We start from the raw sequence: 23,026 nt of genomic DNA, 5'->3' as shown, positions 1-23,026 counted from the left end.
TATATGGTGCTTTTCATCAGTGGATCACAAATGCTTTACAAATGAGATCGGTATCATTATCCCCTACTTTAAAGGTGGAGAAACAGAGTCACAGGGAGGTTAAAGTGACTTGCCAGAGGTCACCCAGCAGACAAGTGGCAGAATCAGAAACAGAACCCAGGTGTATTCAGTCCAATCTGATGCTCTATCCAGTAGGCAACACTGCCTCTTTTATATACAACTAGTTTATACAGGGCATGCTCAGAGGCTTAGCACTGGGCTAAGCATAGTCAGTTTAGCAGGGAAAACACATGATACCTACCCTTTGAAGATAACTGGCTGTTTCTTTAGTATGAAAGCAGCCCTGGTTTCTCTCCAAGAGTTGAAGCAGCTGAAGTCCTGATTGGAGAAGAGAAGAGTGAGGGCCCATCTGCACCCTGGCCTTCAGCTAGTAGGGTACAACAGCCATACCACGAACTCCTTGCTGAGAAAGTGAAGCTATGCTTCACAGTGAGGGAAAGGAGTTTGATATTTGGTGAACTCCAGTTACAACTATAGTCTCCATCTTCCAATTTATATTGTAGGAGGAAGATTTAATTAGTGGTATAAACTATAAATGTCTGCACAAAATGGAAATGTTGGTTTTTGTACAGCCTTTTTACTTGATTGTGAATTATTATTATTTCTGTTAATCTCATTAATTTAGATATATTTGCCGGGGGGCAGGGAGGGAGAAAAATGCTTTAAATAAAACAAACATGCTAAGCATACATTAGTCACTAAGAAATTCCTTTCACTTGACTCTGTCGGGTTTTTTTCTGCAGTGCTTACGCCAGCTCACTTGGTTTTCGGGAATCAGCAGAATGTGGAGAAGGGAACATCACTGACACAAAGCCCAAAATGCCTGTCTGCAGCCGGATTTCTGTCCACAGTCACAAGAACTCACAGGCCCCGTTAGAAAGCAGCAGTCCTGGTCTGTCATTTCATTCCCACAATGCCCTACATCATGTCAGGGCATTAAATGTTCGGAAGATGGTTATGTCATCATTCCATGCTTGTGAGCAGTTACCAACAATAGGTTGCCTTTGAAAAATGCACTATTAAAGAATAGATTCTTTGAGAGCTCAACTCTATTAGCTTGGCCATCCAAATACAGCCCCACATTGCTTCTTTTAGCACTGTGGTACTGGAGCAATCACTTACTTAATGTCTCACGCATACAGATTTATGGCTGTATTTGCTAACCCCATAAGTAGTAAGGGGAAAAAAAATAGAACGTAAGATTTTGTTGGAAACAAGTAAAGGTCATTTGTCTCATTGAATCGTGTCCTTTCATGGTACTCCTGTTCCCTCAGGGATATTTCTAATTGTTTCTTGATTATTCTAGCATTTTGCCTCTAACATTGCTGAGCAGCTATTCTAGGTCTTATTAGCTTCTTCATGCAAGAGCTAGTACCAAACTCTCTTCTAAACAAACTCAAAGTGAGGCTTCAGCAACTAAAATATGATCTGATTCTCAAGGTGCTGTGCCATCAGCCACAGAACTATACTGGTATTTCAGTAAACACAAAGATCACTGAGCTGGGGGGACATTCATCTGTGACAAGAGAATGATACAAGCTGTGTGGATGTAACAAACATAGACTGAAGAGGTAATATTCACACAATGACAAACTTTCACAAAATGTAGCTCTCATGGCATGGTGACAGTCAACAGGGTGATGGATCAACTAAGAAAATCCAGGGCTTACACATATAAAGACTTTTTGGACACAAATGTCCGTTTTCTTCCTGGGCCTCTGTAGCAATGCGCGACTCACCCCAGCGACACCTCCTACTGACTGTCTGGGAATTAGCTCATTTTCCAGCTCCAGAGCGCCCTCTGCAGGCCGGTGTTGTCACCACCGCTGGCCCCCCTTGTCCCTTCTGGGCTCCAGTGCTGTTTTGTCTGGGGGTTCTGCCCCAGCAGTATCCCCTCAGTCTCTGGGTCTCCCCTCCCTGGGGAACTCCCAGCCCCCTAATCCCACCTTGCCTCAGTGCCTACTGCCAGTCATCATTTAGCCCCTGCTCACTGGGGCCGACTGCAGCCTGTAATGACCACTCATTGTTGGCAACGGGGGGTAGGACCTGCTGCCTCTGCCTAGCCCCAGGCTGCCCCTTTGCAGCCCCAGCACCTGGGGCTGCAAAGCACAAGGCCCTGCAGCCTGGGGGGGTTGTCAGGCTGGAGCTCCCTAGCCCCTCTTGCCTTTCCCCCAGCACTCCCCTACCTCAGGTCCCTGCTCAGTTCCCAGACAGCCAGGTCCTTCCCTCTCAAAAGCTAGAGAGAGAGTCCTAAGAACCTGGCTCACTGGCCTTTTATAGGGCCAGCGGCAAACTGATTGGGGTATGGCCCCAGCTATGGCTGCCTTCCCCAATCAGCTGAGGCTTGCTGCTTTCTTCAGCAGTAGCCCTCTCGCATCCCCAGCACTCTCCCAGGGCTGGTTTCAAGCCCTTTCAGCCCCGGAGCAGGTCACCACCCTGGTATAGCCTCATGCTCAGTACTTTGGTAATATCTCAGGCACAACAACTTCTGAGTTAGTTTGGCCTACAGACTGTATTCATCTTGTGGAGTTTCTACCACCCTGACAAGTTGAAAGGATGAGCTTCCATAGCTGGAGTACAGCCAGTTATCTACACTGACCTGGGTGTACTCCACAGCTACCTTACCCTAAGTGCACCTTCCTCCACAGCTGGGCAGACCTAAGATTAGGCCCTCCCACCAGGTGGAATAACACTGTTCCATTTCATTAACAGCATCATACTCACCCACAGAAAAGATAATCAGCACAGACCTTGATCCTGCAAACACTTATGCAGGTGTCTCACTTCAAGCGGATTTCAGGGAAACTAGTCAAGCCCGTAAAGTGAAGCACATGCATTAAGTGTGTGCAGGACTGGGGCCAGAGATTCTCCGATATTGTGATAAGTCACATGTTTTATGTGCAGGAACTACTGAAGGAACTTACATGAACCAAACAGAGAGCTTTTCCCATCCTCCACCAGGAGAAAGAGTTTTGTGCTGCCTTATTTGGAGCCTTACAGACTCTCTTTGTTATGGAAAATTTACACCACTAGATGCAGCATTATAGGGGGTACATACCTTTCTGAGGCTATGTCTACACTAGCACTTTTCTTGGTAAAACTTTTGTTGGTCAGGGGTGTGAAAAAACACCCCTCTGACCGACAAACGTTTCATCGACCAAAGCGCTGGTGCGCACAGTGCTATGTCAGCGGGAGATGTTCTCTCGCTGCTTCTTAGGTGTGGTTTAATTATGCCAGTGGGAGAGCTCTCTCCCGCAGGCATAGAGCAGCTAGCTACACAGGAGACCTTACAGAGGCACAGCTGCCGCGATACAGATGGGCCACTAAAAGGTCTGTAATGTAGACATGGTGTGTAGTGTAAACATAATGCGCTAAGAAACGGAAGCAACTATTTACCAGAAAAGATCCAATGGTGAAAAAACTTATCCTGCATATCTGGTCAGCGTTCTCGAATATTACATTTCATTATTATTTTATTTATTTTTATTATATTATTACTGCCTAGAAGCCAAAACTGAGATCAGTCCCACTGTGGTAGGCTCTGTATAGGCACATATTAAGAAACAGTCTCCCTTCAGGACAGCTTCTAGTCTAAGCAGATGAAGAGTAGGAGAGGAAACAGAGACACAGAGTAGTTAAGTGATTTGTTCAAGGTCAATGACAGAGCTGGGAATAAAACACACTTCTAATGCTGCCAGACCAGTCCTGTGCCCTCCCCACTAGACCACGCCAACGCCCCCAGAGTTTTAATACTTTTGGTTGAATGAGACAACATTTACGCTAAATTTATCCCGGCCGTGTTTATAGGCAGTTGCTCATGCATGAAAATAATTTCCTCCTTGGAGAAGGCTGTCATGGCACTGGCTTTCTTTGCTTGAACTGGATGCCCTCATTTCCTCATGTGTTTTATTGTGAAAGCCAGCTGTATCTGTTTACTGGCAATGCATATGCCAAAAGATTTCTAATTTTAAACTTCATTTTTTTACGTCATTCAAGGAAGCCTGTAATTATAAACTGGATATTTAACCTAAAGATAAGTACAGTATGTTTTCAGGCTCTTTAAGACATCATACATATTTATAACATCACAGAAGGCCTCTCTTGGATAAACACATCTCAAGGTTCCCCTCTTCAGCCTTTAAAAAAAACATATTTATATTGTTTTTAAATGAGTAACCAATTCAAGAGATGGAATAGTTCCTTTGAGTAAATATATAGTAGACAGATTTATTTATTTCAATTACAGAAGGTGCCTGGTGGTATCCACTGTAGTAAAGACTGCAAAGCTTCCCCTCTACTCAACATGAGAAAAGGTGGTGGATCATGTTCTCTGGTCTTCAACCTGCAAAGTGCTAAGCACTCTGGTCCAATGCAGCAAAACAGACAAGCATGTGCATAAAGCGATGTACATGAGGAGTCCCGCTGATGTCAATGGGATTGTTCATGCACTTAAATTTAGGCCAGTGTTTAAGACCTGGTCTACACTACGAGTTTATGTCAGATTTAGCAGCATTAAATCCGAATTAACACTGCACCCGTCCACACAACGAAGCCATTTTTTCAACATAAAGGGCTCTTAAAACTGATTTCTGTACTCCTCCCCAATGAGGGGATTAGCACTGAAATCGTCATCACCATTTCGAATAAGGGTTAGTGTGGACGCAATTCGAAGGTATTGGCCTCCGGGAGCTATCCCACAGTGCACCATTGTGACCGCTTTGGACAGTACTCTGAACTCGGATGCACTGGCCAGGTGTACAGGAAAAGCCCCAGGAACTTTTGAATCTCATTTCCTGTTTGGCCAGGCGAGCTCATCAGCACAGGTAACCATGCAGTCCCAGAATCAAAAAAGAGCTCCAGCATGGACCAAACGGGAGGTACTGGATCTGATCGCTGTATGGGAAGAGGAATCCGTGTTATCAGAACTACATTCCAAAAGATGAAATGCCAAAACATTTCAAAAAATCTCAGAGGCTATGAGGGACAGAGGCTACATCAGGGATGCAACACAGTGCCGCGTGAAACTTAAGGAGCTCAGACAAGCGTACCAGAAAACCAAAGAATCAAACAGATGCTACGGGACAGAGCCCCAGACATGCCGCTTCTACGCTGAGCTGCATGCAATTCTAGGGGGGGCCGCCACCACTACCCCACCCCTGTCCGTGGACTCCGATGATGGGGTACTCTCTGCCATGGCTGAGGATTTTGCAGATGAGGAGAAGGAGGACGAGCGTGGGGAGAGCACACAGCACACCGTTCTCCCCGACAGCCAGGATCTTTTATCACCCTGACTGAAATACCCTCCCAACCCAACGAAGCTGGAGAAGGGACGTCTGGTGACTGTACCTCTTTAAATATAATACGTGTTATAAAAGCAAGTGTTTTTTAATGATTAAGTACCCCTGAGGACTTGGGATGCATTCGTGGCCAGTATTGCTACTGGAAAAGTCTGTTAACGTGTCTGGGGATGGAGCGGAAATCCTCCAGGAACATCTCCATGAAGCTCTCCTGGAGGTACTCTAAAAGCCTTTGCAGAAGGTTTCTGGGGACAGCAGCCTTATTCCATCCTCCATGGTAAGACACTTTACCACGCCATGCTAGTAGCAAGTAATCTGGTATCATTGCATGACAAAGCCTGGCAGTGTATGGTCCCGGTGTTTGCTGGCATTCAAGCAACATCCATTCTTTATCTCTCTGTGTTATCCTCAGGAGAGTGATATCGTTCATGGTAACCTGGTTGAAATAGGGGAATTTAATTAAGGGGACATTCAGAGGTGCCCGTTCCTACTGGGCTGTTTGACTGTGGCTGAAAAGAAATCCTCCCCGCAGTTAGCCACGCGGGGGAGGGGTGGGAGCGGCACTGACGCTGAGCTGTTCGCGTTTGGCTAGCAGGGATCTTCCCTGATACCAGCCAGGCGGTGGGGGGAGGGGAAAAGCGATCATCCGAGAGAATTAGATGGGGGGAGGGGTTAGTTTGGTGTCTGCTGCTGCACGTTACCAGGAAAACTGCAGCACTAAATGGCCAACTCAACATGCTTTGCTTGGTATGGGAAAGGAGGGGGCTGCTGTTATGAAGGTTGCAGAAGCCAAAAGACTATGGCTTACCGTGGCCTCCTGCAAGCCGAATTCTGTTGCCCGGCCCTGCGTGTGTGATCTCTAACACCAAAGCCGTAGGCACTCAATATAAGATGCAAAATTCGACCTTGTACCAAAATCACATGTGCTATGTAATGTAAACACTGTTGTTCACTGTGGAAGAGTATAGCCATTGTTCTGTCAAATGTATCTTTTTAAATACTTCACTCCCTTTTTTTTCCTCCAGCAGCTGCAAATGTTTCAAGCCTCCCTCCTCCATCCCAAAGGCTATCTCAGATAAGGCGGCAAAAAAACCGCACGCACAATGACATGTTCTCTGAGCTCATGCAGTCATCTGGCACTGACAGAGCTGTGTGGAGGGACACAATAGCAGAGTACAGGTCAGTGGCCAATGAATGTGAGGAGAGGTGACGGCAGAAAGATCAGAGGAGGCATGAGGCAACACTGGGGCTACTGCGGGATCAAACGGACATGCTGTGGCGTCTGGCGGAGGTTCATGAACAGCAGCAGGATCACAGACTTCTGCTGCAGCCCCTGCTTAACCGCCCTCTGTCCTCTCCAAGTTCCATAGCCTCCTCACCCAGACATCCAAGAACACGGGGAGGGAGGCTCCTGGCAACCAACCACTCCTCCCCAGTGGACAGCCTAAGCAACAGAAGGCTGGCATTCAACATGTTTTAAAGTGGCCTTTTCCTTTTTTCCTTCCCTCCTCCCCTCCTCCAACACCCCACCTGGGCTACCTTGTGAGTTATCTCCCTATTTTTATAATCAATTAATAAAGAATACATGTTTTTTAAAGGATAGTGACTTTATTTCCTTTGCAAGCAAGCTGTGATTGAAGGGTGGAGGGTGGGTGGCTTACAGTGAATTTAGAGGCAACCAAGGGGGTGGGTTTTCATCAAGGAGGAACAAACAGAAGTGTCACACAGTACCCTGACCAGTCATGAAACTGGTTTTCAAAGCTTCTCTGATGCGTACCGCGCCCTCCTGTGCTCTTCTAACTGCCCTGGTGTCTGGCTGCACATATTCAGCGGCCAGGCAATTTGCATCAACCTCCCACCCCGCCATAAGCGTCTCCCCCTTACTCTCACAGAGATTGTGGAGCACACAGCAAACAGTAATAACAATGAGAATATTGGTTTCACTGAGGTCTAGCCAAGTCAGTAAACTGCGCCAGCGACCCTTTAAACATTCAAATGCACACTCTACCACCATTCTGTACTTGCTCAGCCTATAGTTGAACAGCTCCTGACTACTGTCCAGGTGCCTGTGTACGGCTTCAAGAGCCAGGGCATTAAGGGGTAGGCTGGGTCCCCAAGGATAACTATAGGCATTTCAACATCCCCAACAGTTATTTTCTGGTCTGGGAAGTAAATCCCTTCCTGCAGCCATTTAAACAGACCAGAGTTCCTGAAGACGCGAGCGTCATGAACCTTTCCCGGCCATCCCATGTTGATGTTGGTGAAACTTGCAGCACCATTGAAAAGTACCCCTTGAGGCTTATGTACTGGCTGCCCTGGTGGTCCGGTCCCAAGATAGGGATATGCGTTCCGTCTATAGCCCCACCACAGTTAGGGAATCCCATTGCAGCAAAGCCATCTAATATGACCTGCACATTTCCCAGAGTCACTACCTTTGACAGCAGCAGCTCAATGATTGCGTTGGCTACTTGCATCACAGCAACCCCCACAGTAGATTTGCCCACTCCAAATTGATTACCGACTGACCGGTAGCTGTCTGGCGTTACAAGCTTCCACAGGGCTATTGCCACTCTCTTGTGAACTGTGAGGGCTGCTCTCATCTTGGTATTCTTGCACTTCAGGGCAGGGGAAAACAAGTCACAAAGTTCCATGAAAGTGCCCTTACTCATGCAAAAGTTTCAGAGCCATTGGGAATCATCCCAGACCTGCAACACTATGTGGTCCCACCACTCTGTGCTTGTTTCCCGGGCCCAGAATCGGCGTTCCACGTCATGAGCCTGCCCCAGTAACACCATGATCTCCAAATTGCGGGGTAACACAGAATTAGAGAAAAGTGTATTCATGTCCTCATCACTGCGCTGCCGTCACCTCCTCGCCTGGTTTTTCAGGTGCTGGTTCTGCATACACTGCACGATAACGCACAAGGTGTTTACAATGGTCATAACTGCTGCGGTGAGCTGAACGGGCTCCATGCTTGCCGTGCTATGGCATCTGCTCCTGCTCGGGCAATCCAGGGAAAAGGGCACGAAACAATTGTTTGCTTTTGCTCTGACAGAGGGAGAGTCGACTGACAACATGGCTTACAGGTTTGGCTTAAAGGGAATTAAAATCAACAAAGGGGGTGGCTTTGCGAGAAACAGAATGGCCCCCTCAAGGATAGAACTCAAAACCTCAAGGATAGAACTCAAAACTGGGTTTAGCAGGCCGTTGATTTCACAGAGGGAGGGAGGAGAAAATGAATACAAAACAAATCTGGTCTATTTCTTGTTTTGATCCACTTCATCTATCTTTATACATCTTGCTGGCAGCAGACTGCAGCACGACCGCTAGCCATCGTCATCTCCTGGGTGCTCGGCAGAAGACGGTGCAGTATGACTGCTGGCCATCATCTTCTCCTGGCTGCTGATTAAAAGACAGTGCACTGCCGGTAGGACTCAATCACCATGAGATGAAACTTAAAAGGGAAATGACCTGGCTGAGCCACTCCCATGTTTGCCCAGGTGCCACTGACCTCATCGAGGTCAGTTAAAAGAGCACCCTGGACTACGTCCATGATGGCTACCAGTCATACTGCACTGTCTGCTGCCAAAAGGCAATAAGCTGCTGCTGTGTAGCAATGCAGTACCTCATCTGCCAGCACCCAGGAGACATACGGTGATGGTTAGCTGAGCGGGCTCCATGCTTGCCGTGGTATGGCGTCTGCACGGTAACTCAGGAAAAAAGACGCGAAAAGATTGTCTGCCGTTGGTTTCACGGAGGGAGGGGGGAAGGGGGCCTGACGATATGTGTCCAGAACCACCCGTGACAATGTTTTAGCCCCATCAGGCACTGGGATTTCTACCCAGAATTCAAATGGGCGGCGGAGACTGCGGGAACTGTGGGATAGCCACTCACAGTGCAACGCTCCGGAAGTCAACGGTTGCCTCGGTACTGTGGACACACTCCACCAACTACATGCACTGAGAGCATTTGTGCGGGGGGACACACAATCGACTGTATAAAACCGCTTTCTACAAAACTGACTTTTATAAATTCGACCTAATTTTGTAGTGTAGACAAGGCCTAAGTGTTTCTGTGGATTGGGCTAAAGTGCTCAGGCACTTGCAGGATTGAGCCCTAAAAGAGGATTCGTGTAGCTAGCACAATTCTGATTCCATTGTGGCCCCCTCTTTCAAGTTAAAAAGTTTCTTGTTGGAAGCACCTCTGTTTCATCAGTAATTTGCCCACAAGGTGAGAGGGAGCTTCACCGCGATCATGAGATGACCAGAATTATCTTTAAAACCATCAGATGACCACTGTACATGGATTCCACAAAAAGAATATGTCATGGTCTCAAGTATCTTCATTCAGCTAATGGCACTGTTGTCCCTCTCAAAGAGAACTGCTACCTATGCATAGATGGGGTCCCACTGGGTCCTCTTGCTAGGATCCCCCTGGGTGAAGCAAAGTAGGACTGCAAGAATCAGCTCTGCTATTAGACAGCACTGGAAATCGGAGTGTGAGTGCTATTGTTTTAATGTATTTTATCAGTGTCGGTAACTTGATTGGAACTCCGTGAATTAAGCTAATAGGTCCTCAAATATGTTTCTCCCTTTTTACTGGTTTCTCCATAAGAGAGGAGAACATGGGTTGTGTCATGGAGAATGATTCCACACTCAAAAAGGAGTTAAGATAAACATTATAGTCATTAGAGGTGGTTGAGAGATGATTTCTTTTCTACAAAAATGTCAAGTTTTTAAATCTGAAAACTGGACACTTTACATTTGTTGGTCTTAGCTACCAAAACCTAAGAAATTCTCTTTTCTCTATGAAAAGCAAAATATGTCACTCAAACCCAAAACATTTTAATGAAAAAATTCATTTTGACAAACCCCTATTTTTTAACCCAAAAAAACCTTTTTCATTTTAAAAATTCCCACCAGCTCTAATAATCATGCTTTTTGACATTTCATACAACTTGCTTTATTAGACTATAAAAAGGGGGGAAAGCCAGTAGCACTGTGTAGCTGCAATAGCCAGCTGGAATAGCTGTCAGAAATGTTCTGGATGTCAACATATGGTCAAACAAGAGGTTCACCGGGGAGCCGTCATTCATTCCGAGAATAAAGCTCTCCAACACCCAGCAGCAACACAGAGGGTCCCTGCAACATCAATCAGGAAGTGGAAGGGTGGAAAATACAAGATGATATCTTGAAACACAAGAGAGGGGTAGAGAACCACAGATGAAATTACAGGCTCCTTGGTCTATTAATAATACCTCTGCTCAAAAATACAGATGAAAACTCATGTCTTATCTGTACTGTATTGGCTCACTTAAGGCTCAACAATGTCAGGCTGACACAGATATTTCGTTGCCCAGCCTCCCTCAGAAGAGATGTTGATATCCTGCATCAAGGGCAGCTTGTAACTGCATCATTCCAGAAGCAGAACCAGGAACAAACTGTGACTCAGAGCCACAAATTATCATAGTACTTCAGTTCCTTCAAATATATTTCTAATTGTTTCTTGATAATTCCGGTATTTTGCCTCAGTAACATTTCTGAACAGCTATCCCATGTCTTTTATTAGCTTCTTATTGAAAGAGCTAGGACCACAAACTCATTCCCTTGCTCCTCTTTCTCTGGGGGGAAGAAAGATGGGAGAGTAACCTGCTACTACCCTTGGCCAACAACAAATTTTTTCAGTCTATGCCAGCTCAGGTTGAGCTGTTCAGTGTGGAGAGTGGGACTCAAGACTACACCCATTCCCTGTCCCTGTCTGCCCACCTGTGATGCCTTCTCTCACCCTCCGCTGTGATCAGTGATCTAGATAGTCTGCACAGGTGTGTAAGATGAGACATAAAGAGAGGGAAAAATCACTATTGTGATCACAATTTTAGATTTTAATTATCATCTAACAAGTAAGGAAATTCTAGTACCTAGGAGAGAGTCTATCATTCTCTACATACATTTTATTTATGTCAGTCACCATAGGATTTAAGCAACCGAGTTTCTTTCAGCTTCAACACTTTCCGTGGTTGGCCTACAGGGTATTCTGCTCCTTACCCTTAGGAGTTGTAGATACACAAATGTGTGTGGGGTAGAGGGGCACCTCTGTTGCACCAATAGCTAAGTCTTTCATTGAAGTTTCAAATAACGAGGAGGTTCATCCTATTTAGTTACACAGCATGACATTGTTCACTGAGAATGCCTTGTCTTTAGCTTTGACAAGTCGTCATCTGACTACAACAGCTGCACTGTACCTGCTGATCACAGTATTCTAGGAGTGATTTAAAAAGAAAATTGATAGTAAATCAGTGGGTATTTTGTTATGGCCTTTTGTAACTTATCTGAATTAGAAACTGGAGGCTAGGTTTCTTTGGCTACTTTATGTATTTAGCTGCGGGATAAAAATCCACAACAAAATTCAATCCCAATATTTTTTCTCTGTGATGTGTGCTGTCCTGTTCAGTTCTAACCATGACAGGATTTGTCATCTCACGACATGTAGTGTGAACTTTCTGCATTTCATTTGTTTTGCCAGCTACTTGTAGTTTTATGTTGCAGGTTTTCTTACTGCTGCAGATGTGTCCAATTCTTCAACGCTAGCTATAAATTATACTATATTTGGCATGGCAGAAATGGGATGCAGTCTCGTTAAGGTACAAGAGATCATCTGTTGCTTTGCTATACAAATCTGTTTTTAGTTTTTGCTATGAATATATAACAATACATCCTGGAAAGGGAGAAAGATGCAGCATCACTGCAAGTGCATTTGATGGGAAGGCCTATGTTGTTGATAAATAACATGAATTCATCAATTACCTCTTGGAAGTTAGTCCATGTAAGGAAAGTATTATTGTATTTCCTACATACTAATAGTTTATATTTGGAAGTCATATTACCTCCAGGAAAGTGTTCACACAGGACAGGGTCAGGAGTTCCCATAGCTGTACCTTGCATCTGCAGATTCTCTCCTGCCATTTCCCATTGAATATGAAGTGGTTATGGGTACAAATAAGATGTGCTAAACTGGTGACCATGTTTCCTAGAATCATAGGACTGGAAGGCACCTCGAGAGGTCATGTAGTCCAGTCCCCTGCACTCATGGCAGGACTAAGTATTATCTAGGCCATCCCTGACAGGTGTCTGTCTAACTTGCTCTTAAAAATCTCCAGTGATGGAGAGTCCACAACCTCCGTAGGCAATTTATTATAGTGCTTAACCACCCTGACAGTTAGCAAGTTTTTCCTAATGTCCAACCTAAACCGCCCTTGTTGCAATTTAAGCCCATTGCTTCTTGTCCTATCCTCAGAGGTTAAGAACAATTTTTCTCCCTCCTCCTTGTAACAATCTTTTATGTACTTGAAAACTGTTATCATGTCCCCTCTCAGACTTCTCTTTTCCAGACTAAACAAACCCATTTTTTTCAATCTTCCCTTAAAGGTCATGTCTTCTAAACCTTCTGTGGACTTTCTCCAATTTGTCCACATCCTTCCAGAAACGTAGCACCCAGAACTGGACACAATACTCCAGTTGAGGCCTAATCAGCGCAGAGTAGAGCGGAAGAATTACTTCTCATGACTTGCTTACAACACTTCTGCTAATACATCCCAGAATGATGATTGCTTTTTTTGCAATAGTGTTACATTGTTGACTCATATTTATCTTGTGTTCCACTATGATCCCGAGATCTCTTTCCACAGTACTCCTTCCTCGATAGTCATTTCCTATTTTGATTGTATGCAACTGATTGTTCCTTCCTAAGTGGAATACTTTACATTTGTCGTTATTGAATTTCATCCTATTTATTTCAGATCCTTTCTCCAGTTTGTCCTGATCAGTTTGAATTAAATCCTATCCTCCAAAACACTTGCAACCACTCCCAGTTTGATATCATCCACAAACTTTATACGTGTACTCTCTATGCCATTATCTAAATCACTGATGAAGATATTCAACAGAAACAGACCCAGAACTGATCCCTGCGGGACCCTACTCGTTATGCCCTTCCAGCATGACTGTGAACCACTGATAACTTCTCTCTGAGAATGGTTTTCCAACCAGTTTAGCTCCCACCTTATAGTAGCTCCATCTAGATTGCATTTCCCTAGTTTGTATATGAGAAGGCCATGCGAGACAGTATCAAAATCTTTACTAAAGTCAAGATATACCACGTCTACCGCTTCCCCCCTATCCACAAGTCTTGTTACCCTGTCAAAGAAAGCTATCAGGTTGGTTTGACATGATTTGTTCTTGACAAATCCATGCTGACTGTTACTTATCACTTTGTATTTGGCTATTTTAAAGCCCTTTTGTTAAAAACAAGTTAATGTGCAAAGGCTATCTTCATGAAAGACTTTGGTATAATGAGAAGTAGCATTAAAAATAACTAATGCCCCAATCCTGCCTCATGCTGGCAGACCCTTGCATTTGCATGGAGTTCCACAGCCTTCAGCAGGGCACCTCAATGGCTTAACCAGCAGGAGTCCACCTGCATGAAGCAGCTTGCAGGACTAATGCCTAAAAGGGTGCGCTCAAAGTTGTAATGGTTATTTAGATCTTCAGTTCTCTCTCTCTCTCCTGAGGAAATCGCTGGTTTTTCCTAATGTATAAGGGAACTTTCTGAACAAGGGAATACAGATGTAAAGCAATAAAATATTACACACACACACACATATATATATATATACACACACACATACACCTACCTGTACCATATGGTAACAAACCACATCTATATCAGTGTATGTGATTGATAGATAAGATGGATAAAAATGGAATGGAAAGAAAAGACAGATATAATATTGAATAAATACTGAATGTTTGGTTTGAACTTTAGCTTTATCTTTTTGGAGAGGAAGCTGTGTCAATTATGTATCCATGGCTTTTTGTTTGTTTGTTTGCTTGTTTGTTTAACTGATATAGGTAGCTAGATGCAATGGTAGGTGCATTTTCTATATACAGTGTTTATATATATTAGCACACACAAGTCATGTCAATGTCATGTTAATACAATGAAGAAATGCAAAAGGTAAGAATCTTACAAGAACAGTTCACAGCTTAAGGACTTTTCAACTTTAAACGAGAAATCACAAATCTAAGAGTTTGAGCCTTAAAATCTATCAACTACACCCAGAAAAGTTTTGAACACCAGAATTTTTTTTTAAGCTTAATACTTTCATGGGGATGGGCAAGCCAGCTCAGATATGATGGAAACCAGTCCAAACTCAAAATCAGACCTGAATCCAAACTGATTAGCGGGTTTTAAAGAAATAAATAAAATGATTCTTTCCCCATTTAATTCTCACATGCCTCTACTTCCTTGTTCTGGTTAGTAAGAGTAACAAGATACCAACATAAAGACTGGTCATGTATTTCCTGGTTTCTAGCAAGTAAAAATTACTATTAGAAATCTTGCAGGAGGGTCCAGACTGACAGATTTCCGGCCCAATCCCTAGACAAGGGGTGGAATTCCCCCCGCCCCCGCCAAAAAAAAACAACAACTTCTCCCCAGCTAAGAATATAAGAGCTATTAGTTCAATACATAAATTAAGTTGTGCAGAGCATGCAAAAAAACCTTAAAAAGCTTTAGGCTGTTATTAGGAATGTACATTTTCTGCTTTTACCATATCATCTTCTACAAAGGCAACACTTACTGACTGGAGGTTATCCATTCTGATGAGCCAACGATTTCTCTCTACATGAATCAAGGTCTATAGGAGTTTATTGCCTTTGAAATGTCTACATTTCATTTGAAGGTGCAACCTATATCAAGTGATCTGATTTTACTGTGACATCACATTCACTGTGATATCAGAGCATAGCAACAAATTTGTCCACAAAAGATACTGCTACACTACATTACATACTGTATTAACATGGCAGCTGTATTAACAAGGCAAAAAGTTTTTTTTCTTCAAAAAACAATAAAAGAGAATCCATGTATGTTTTGATACATGTTCATTAAAATGAAAAATATATTTCATGGTTCTTTTAATCAGTCTATCTATCTATAGATAGGCTTCTCTCATATTTCCAATGTAAAAAAAATAATAAAAACACAAAACAAAAAACATTCCCACAATCTGAAGCATGAGGTTAGACTGTCTTCTCAACCACAAATCAAAAGGTAGCAAAAAACATACAAAGGATTTAGCCTTTGACAGTGTCCAGGCAAACCCCATTTTTACTTAGTAAGGACCCAATCCTGGTCATCAAAAGATCACTCATACCTGCTATAACCTTTCACTACCCTCTGCTCACCTGGAGTACACTCACAACATCCACTGAATTAAAACACCATACAACAACTCCTTAGTCAACACAAATCATATGCTCCACAATAATCTCCTTTGATTTAATTTACACGCACTCTGGGTTAGCCTTTCTCACAACCTTTAACCCATTGGGGTACCTCTTGTCCAGCTTTCTTTCCTTAAATTATGTCACCTATCTGCTGCAATGGACCCAAGTGTCTGACAGATTGACCCTCTTCAAAAGGATCCAAACCCCGAAGTCAAAGGAAAGACTCTTACTGACTTCAGTGGCCTTGGGATCACATCCAAAATGACAGTCACATGCTTTTTCCTCCCTTTGATCCTCTGGGATCATAGGGGGAAGGGAACTTGCATGGCACAGAATGGGGTTTCTTGCCACTTTTTTATTCTGGCATGTCTAAAAGAAGAGCACTGGAAGGAAAAAGCTGGGAATACCATTCCTTCAAGTACACGGGAAGGTTCTCATTGAATGGTATAGTTTCTCTTGCCCTGGGTGTCTGAGTGTAAGAGATCTTAGGAATGTTTCTTAGCTTTCCTCTCTCATGAAATGGCTTTTAAATATTTTCTTAACATGCTGTGGTTAACAGAATAGCTCAATAGCAGTATGACTGTTGCAGAGACGCGATATGCATACGAAACATGGATCTACCACTTCAAGATGCAGTAGTAACAGGAACATGCCCTGTGATCATCTTCCATTCTTCTACACTTCAGCTAATTTAACCACAAAGAAGCTGAAAAAGAAGGACAAGCCGTGTAGATCTACACAACAGATCAAGAGAACTCCAGTTACTGCAGAGTAACCTTCCTTTCTTCATTATAAAATTGCCTCTGCAGATCCCCAGTTCTAACAGACTGGCAAGCCGTAGACAACACCCAGAGTAAATGGTGAGTGCTTCATTATACAGAAAGTGAAGGAGTGCCCTTCTGATATAAACATCTGATGGCTCCTGAATCAAAAAAGTAGTGTGGTCAGGCTACAAGAGACAATTCTAGTAGGATAAAAGGTATTCTGACAATAAAAACAGCTGGTGTGGTCCTTATCTGAAAGGATATACACACAAGATTGCTACCCATCTCACAATTTCTTTAATATTCTTTCCCTTCAAAGGACACTATTCACAGAAAAGCAATGGAAATACGGTCTTTGTCCAGTTCCTTTGCAATGGTCTCCTCTTTTGCCTTTGATTAAGAAATCTAGCTTTCTAAAAAGATGCTATTCTCTTTGGATAGCTGCCTCTGATTGCTTTTGACTGTTGCTAGGAACTGTGGAAGTGCATGTGCATTCCACAATGACACACTGGAAAGCATTTCAGAGTCTAGTGAAGGACTGAGGAGCAAGCTATCTGAAATAGTTAAGTATTTTATCAGTAGCATTCAAGTACAGTATCAGAAATCTCATTTCCGAGCTATGCAGTAAGCACAGGGTCCTCAGGCTTGATGGGCATCCAGTGTATGATTTCTAATGGAGTCTGAGTGTAAACTGGAGAAAGAACAGCTGACACCCTTACTATAAAACTATTCTTGGAAACAAAGCAATTCACAAATCTCAGCGAGATGGATTTTGCAGCCTTGATATTTATAGTGAGAATAGTTAGTGGGGGGAAGGGAGTTGTTGGTTGTGTTTGTTTGTACCCATCATGTATAATAGCTTTATCACAGACCAAGTTTTTAAAAGCACAGATGTATTAAGCTTATGAGAATTCTCTAGTAGTCTTTTTGTCATTTTAAATTGGACTGTATTGGTTTGCCAGATGTACATTGGTGCTAAAATGAATGTATAATAAATGTTTGAAAATTAGCTTCTATATCTCTGCTCTATCCTAAAAAAACAAACAAACGGAAAAAAAAACCTACCAGTACAAATAAGAATGCAACATTAGTTTTGGAATGGAAGCCCTAAATTATACTTCATTCAGCAATTGGGAAAAACAGTTCAGTTCAGTGGGACGGAAATAATACTTTGCATTTATATAAGTGCCTTCTGATCAAACCAAAAAATTAAATGTGTTCCATTGCTGAGGACTTATCCAGACTAGGATACACAGTGTATTTTTGAAACATGCTCATTAATATGTTTTAACTACCATGTTTTTACAATACTCATTTTATGCTTATCTAGACACAACTTACAAGTTAGATATTTATCACTATTTTACTGACAAGGAAACAGAGATGAAGCGTTTTGTCCATTGTTACATAGGAAGTGTATGGGAAAGGTAGGAACAGAAGCCAGATCTCTAGTTTCTGACTAAGTCTTTTAGCACAGCGCTGAGCATTAGTGACAAGTTCATTATGTCATGGAGGGACCGTACTTGATTGTGTGGGGCCAGATTCTCCCAAGACAACAGTACCCACATCTTCCATTGTGACATTTACAGCTAGATTTTCAAACAAGCTCTCTCAGGTGCTGAGCTCTCTCAGAAACCTGGCTACTTATTTTGGCTGGATATACATTATAAATGAATACACGACACAAATAAAAAACTAAAAATTTGAATATTTTGAATGTGTTATATACATACATAGCTCTGTAACAGTGTGGAAGTTTAAGGACCCTGCACAGAAATGGAAGACTCTTTTGCAAAGTTGTCTTGTCAGGTGTTAGAACTATCCATAGATATGCAGAGTTACAGTTGCTGACTCTCTCTGATGTCCTATGAGCTGGTCCTATTTATTCCAACCCAGGTATAAAAGAAAACTTGAGCTCCTCTAGGAGGTGGAGGGGACTCGAGCAAAGACAAAGAGGTCCCGGAGGAGAAAAAGCCTACATGGAATAGCCAAGCTCAAGAGACAGCTTACTTTGAGAATTATGTTACATTGTTATTTGAGTTAATAAAAATGAACCCCAGAATGGAAGTAATTTTGGACCACATCCAATATGTGTCTCCTCTGTGATTTGAACAGAATGGTAACTCTAGCTACTTATAAGCACCTTTTACCTAAAAAGGTCCTAAAAGGCTTTACACACTTCATAGTCAGGACTCACTTCACCCACCACTATAATACAGCCATAGCTGGGGCAAAATGCAGCAGTTGTTTAACAGCACTAAAAGTTTAGGAATACAACTGAGGAAGAATACAGTATCCAATTACAGCTGTAGAATAAATGTAGGTAGGTGGAGTGTAATGGCTCTCATCACAACTGGCTCAGAACACTGGCATTAATATCCAAAGTCTTATACAAACAGCAACATATTTAAAGACCATAAGGGATCAGGACTTCAGTTTTCCATCTCATCCAAAAGACACTTTCTCCAACAGTTCAATGCTCCATACTATCCCACTACAGCTTGGAGTGAATACTGACTCAGGGACAAATTCACCTCCACCAACACTGAACTCAGAGTGGGGACTGAGAGGATGAGGGCTTGTGATGCTGACAGTCATGGTTATAGAGGATAGCTGTCCAAACCACAGTCCTTCACAACTGGCTCTAACTGATATCTCCATAGAAAGGCCAAAGACTGAATAAGGGACAGAGATTAAATTATCCTTTTATCCTCCCACTCAGGATTAAGGTTCATTGGCAGAATGGCTAAGCTTTGCAACTCCTCTGCCTATTTTGTTACCATTGTGAGGACAGAGAAAGGAACTGATTCTCAAGGCACCTTTACAGTGCAGTCAATTCACTTAAAATATTCAAACCTGTTGGCAAATGTTGCTACATAACATAATACAAACAAGTTTGTAAGCTTGTAAGCTTCCAGCTCTCATTTGTTTTTGGGGGCTGGAGTGTCATTATCATTAGAAACAAAGAGCACTTCATGGGAATTTAGCAACACTGTTTGCATAGGTTTATATTGTAACAAACAATTTTTTCATTATTATTATTGTGTCAAATCTACCAGAACGTAATTTGGTGAATCAGTATTCCACAGTGGTGAAATGTGTTTTATTGTTTACAGTAATAAAAGCATTTTTCCCCCTAGCTATGTGAAGGCCAAGTGCCACTTGTATTTTAAATATTTACACAATATTCCTACTTTAAAAAAGAAAATTAAAATTGTATCAGCCCTAATTTAAAAAAAATTCTATCTCCCCTTTTAGATTATTTGATGGTTCAGCAATCAAAGAAATGCATGAGCAAATTGCAGTTGAATGCTTTCCAAAAACCTGTATGACTGAGAATGCTAAGCTTTTCAGGATGCATTCAAATAAATAGCATTATGATGTTAGCCACACAGTAAATTATACTCAGTGGTGTGCAGAAGAAAACTTCTCCACACAAAGCCACTGAGATATAACAACTGAGCAGTGGTTTAACCCACTTCCAGTTTTCAAAAATCCATAGCACCTCTATTATATTTATATTGATCTCACCTTCTTCTGTAATGCCATAACTTCAACTGTCACCATATCAACTCGCTGGTTCAGGCGCCGGTTCTCCTCTTGCATTTTCCCCAGCATGACTCGATCAGTGTGTAACCTTATTTGTAACTCCAGAAACTGAGGAAGAACACAGGGACTTGTTAGACAAAGCAACTTACATGATTATTAAAACAGGAATCAAATGCTAAAGTCGATTAGGCAATGAACCACACAGTAGGATTAGCAAAATTTCTTACACACAGCATGATTTGAAGTTGTCCCAGTCTCTATTGCTCCCCCCCCCACAAAAGTTCTTTATATTAATATTAATCTAAAGACTCATTAAAAATAAGTCTGGAAAGTATCTAAGGAGCAAGCTAGATACACATCAGTTTGTTTTAATCTACTTTTACATTGCACTGCATTTTACCAGAAATTCATTCTTTCAGCAACTTAATTAATTCATAAATCTTATAATTGCACGCATAAGACATGGGATTTTTATTCATATACTATTTGTTTAGCCTTTACTGCTTTTTTCCCAAATGTGTTTTCCCATAAACATGGGATCTGGGCATCTTGGTGAGCTACACAATTATGAATGCAACACAGTAGGTATGAATTATTATGGGTTTTTTCATGTTTTCCCATGCACAAAGAGCAACCATGTACTCCAGTCTCAATTACTTAGATTAAATTAAGAAAGTCAACAAAAGAAATAACAAGTGTAAAATCTCCGTGCAACAGTGCAGTGTGTGTGAGACACCCTTTGTAATAACAGCCCCCGTGAACAGAAAGACTGGAGAACCTCTCACAGCAGCAAGGCTCCTTAGAAATGTAAAGATGCAGTATGCAAAAAAGGATGCAAGTTACAGAAGCTACATGCACCCCAGGCTTCCACTTTCAGCTTACAGTATTTTTATCTTGAATTAGAATTCTCTTGGTTGTGTTTGGTGTAATAGCTATGAGTCCAAAGGTGTTATGGAATATGATCAGTGTTTATTAGGATAAAATTCAACTACCTGAGCAGGAAAGTGCTCTACTATAAAGTGCTCTAATTTGGTCTGAACCAGTTTACAATGGTTTTCACAGAACTCCACCCATAAAATTCTGTGTTAATTGACAGACAATGTATCATCTAAACAAAATTTCACTCAGTGCTCCAGGAATCTGAAGGCAGGACACTTGCCTAGCGACTTCTGAGAGTTGGATTTTACAAACAGATCCTTTCACAAATGCCAGATACACGACAATGACCCACAGAGAGATAGCCAGCTCAAATCCAGTCTCATAGGGCTCAGATATAGCCTGCAAGCAGGAGGCCAAAGCTCTGCCAGGGCAGAGTAGATATGAGTACCAGTCCTGCTGCCCTATTCATGGAGCAGTTTTTGCATCAGCCTTAGATGAGGTGTGTGCCTAGATACTCTTCTGACTGAAGGGTAACATTGCAAGAGCACAGCAATCTTAAGGAAAGGTGGTTTATGTGAGGGAAAAGAAATGCTGGTCCAGGAGGAAGCTCTCACCCTTTTAAACATTGTGAAGGTTGACTTACACGTCACATGCGTAACATTTATTCTTTAGCTCCTGAAAGGCCAATAAAAAAACAATGCTCTAGCCAACTGGTCACAATCAGGGGTCCACCCCATATAGTCACCTGAGGGATTTTCTGGACTGTCACTGAGGAGAAGAGATAGGGTGGTAGGGTCTTAATTTTGTTGGAGTAAATGGGCCCAGAGAGTCAAAAGTGTTAACACAACCCTGTCATTGTGCTAACACTAAACAGTCAAACATGATTTTGGGTTTTGAGTGCCGAGAACTCAGCCTGCTCAGTACCATGGCAAACACACTAGAAAATTAATGCCAAAGTTTGGGAGTTTATTGATCAGGATACACAAGCAAAATTAAAAAAATCAGAACAAGAGAAAGTATTCTGGAATTAAAATTGAGTGATTATGCAAAACAAAAAAAACTTGTCCAAGTCCCTTTCTCAGAGAGCAGTTGATGGTTAGAGTCTCTTATTTTGTCAGGCAATCCTTCTGGTTAGAGAAGACAGAGTAGTTCTCTTGTTCAATTCTGAGTTGTGAATGATAGTCACTGTGATGATTCTTGCGGTATGCAGCACTGAGAGTCACCTTGTTACCCCTGCCTCCAGTGTGAGGGAGTCTGGCTTATGCTTAGCTGCGTGTCAGCTCCCCAACCATCCTGTTACCACTCAAGCACTCTCCTTTGGGCTATGCCAGCCCTTACTTTGCCTTGCTGTTTAACAATAGATACACGCCCATCCCTGAGTCCCTCTGAATCATTCCCTAGTGATATTCTTTCTTTGTAATGACTGGAGGGGTGTTAATGGGCCTCTCGTTAATAGGGTGTCACTTTGAATGGTCCCTTGAAATATGTCAATCATTTATGCTAAACAATGTGTTCCTCCTTGTATTTAGCTGTGACACTTAGAGTAAATTTCCCAGAAGAAGAGCTCCGTGTAAGCTTGAAAGCTTGTCTCTCTAACCAACAGAAGTTGGTCCAAAAGAAGATATTACCTCACCCACCTTGTCTCTCTAAGATCCTGGGACTGGCATGGCTACAACTACACTACATGCAACTCAGGATCAGCACTTTTGCATGATTCAACTGAGGATCAGCTTAATAATATTAAGCTTTGCTTAATACCACAGCACTGAGATATATTTATAGTTAAAGCAAGAATAAGTTTATCATCAAAGATTCAAGTGATAGTGAGTAAGGATATTGGCAACAAATAGTTACATGTAAAACAAAATCATAAGATGACTTCTAGACACTAAACTTAACTAACAGGTTAATCTCCTGTCCAAAATCCTCTGGATCATTTTCAACCAAGAGTAGTTGTGATCCCTTTCTCATGAATGTAAACTCATTGTCTGTTTACTTCCTAGGTGCAGAATGAGGAGGTATCTTCTTTGCCTCCTACATATACCCCAAATTTCGCTGTCTGTACTTGGAGCTAGTATAACCTGTGAGGTTTGTTTCCCCCGTATGTTGCTTCCCTTTTGAGTTCATATCTCTTCCTTACCATCAGACTTCAATGGGCATCCATTGTATTATCTTAATTTTTACATCCCAA

General features: G+C 42.4%; 1 protein-coding gene across 9 annotated transcripts in view; it reads right to left on the bottom strand.

The window, feature by feature from the left end:
- The window catches only part of LMNTD1 (lamin tail domain containing 1), a 297,086-nt gene that overhangs the window by 177,838 nt on the left and 96,222 nt on the right, over positions 1-23,026 (bottom strand). For all 9 annotated transcript variants that reach the window (XR_014713292.1, XM_084641002.1, XM_084641008.1 and 6 more), the window contains one exon: positions 19,939-20,064. Coding sequence is in view for 8 of the 9 variants with exons in the window: in XM_084641002.1 (XP_084497128.1) it covers positions 19,939-20,064 (126 nt within the window). In the remaining variant the exon portion in view is untranslated. The remainder of the gene's footprint in view (positions 1-19,938; positions 20,065-23,026) is intronic.

Source organism: Lepidochelys olivacea (assembly GCF_965140295.1).
Source record: "Lepidochelys olivacea isolate rLepOli2 genome assembly, chromosome: 1".
NCBI classification, from domain to species: domain Eukaryota; kingdom Metazoa; phylum Chordata; order Testudines; family Cheloniidae; genus Lepidochelys; species Lepidochelys olivacea.
The sequence above is the reverse complement of the archived record's forward strand: the minus strand, read 5'-3'. Positions and strand labels throughout refer to the sequence as shown.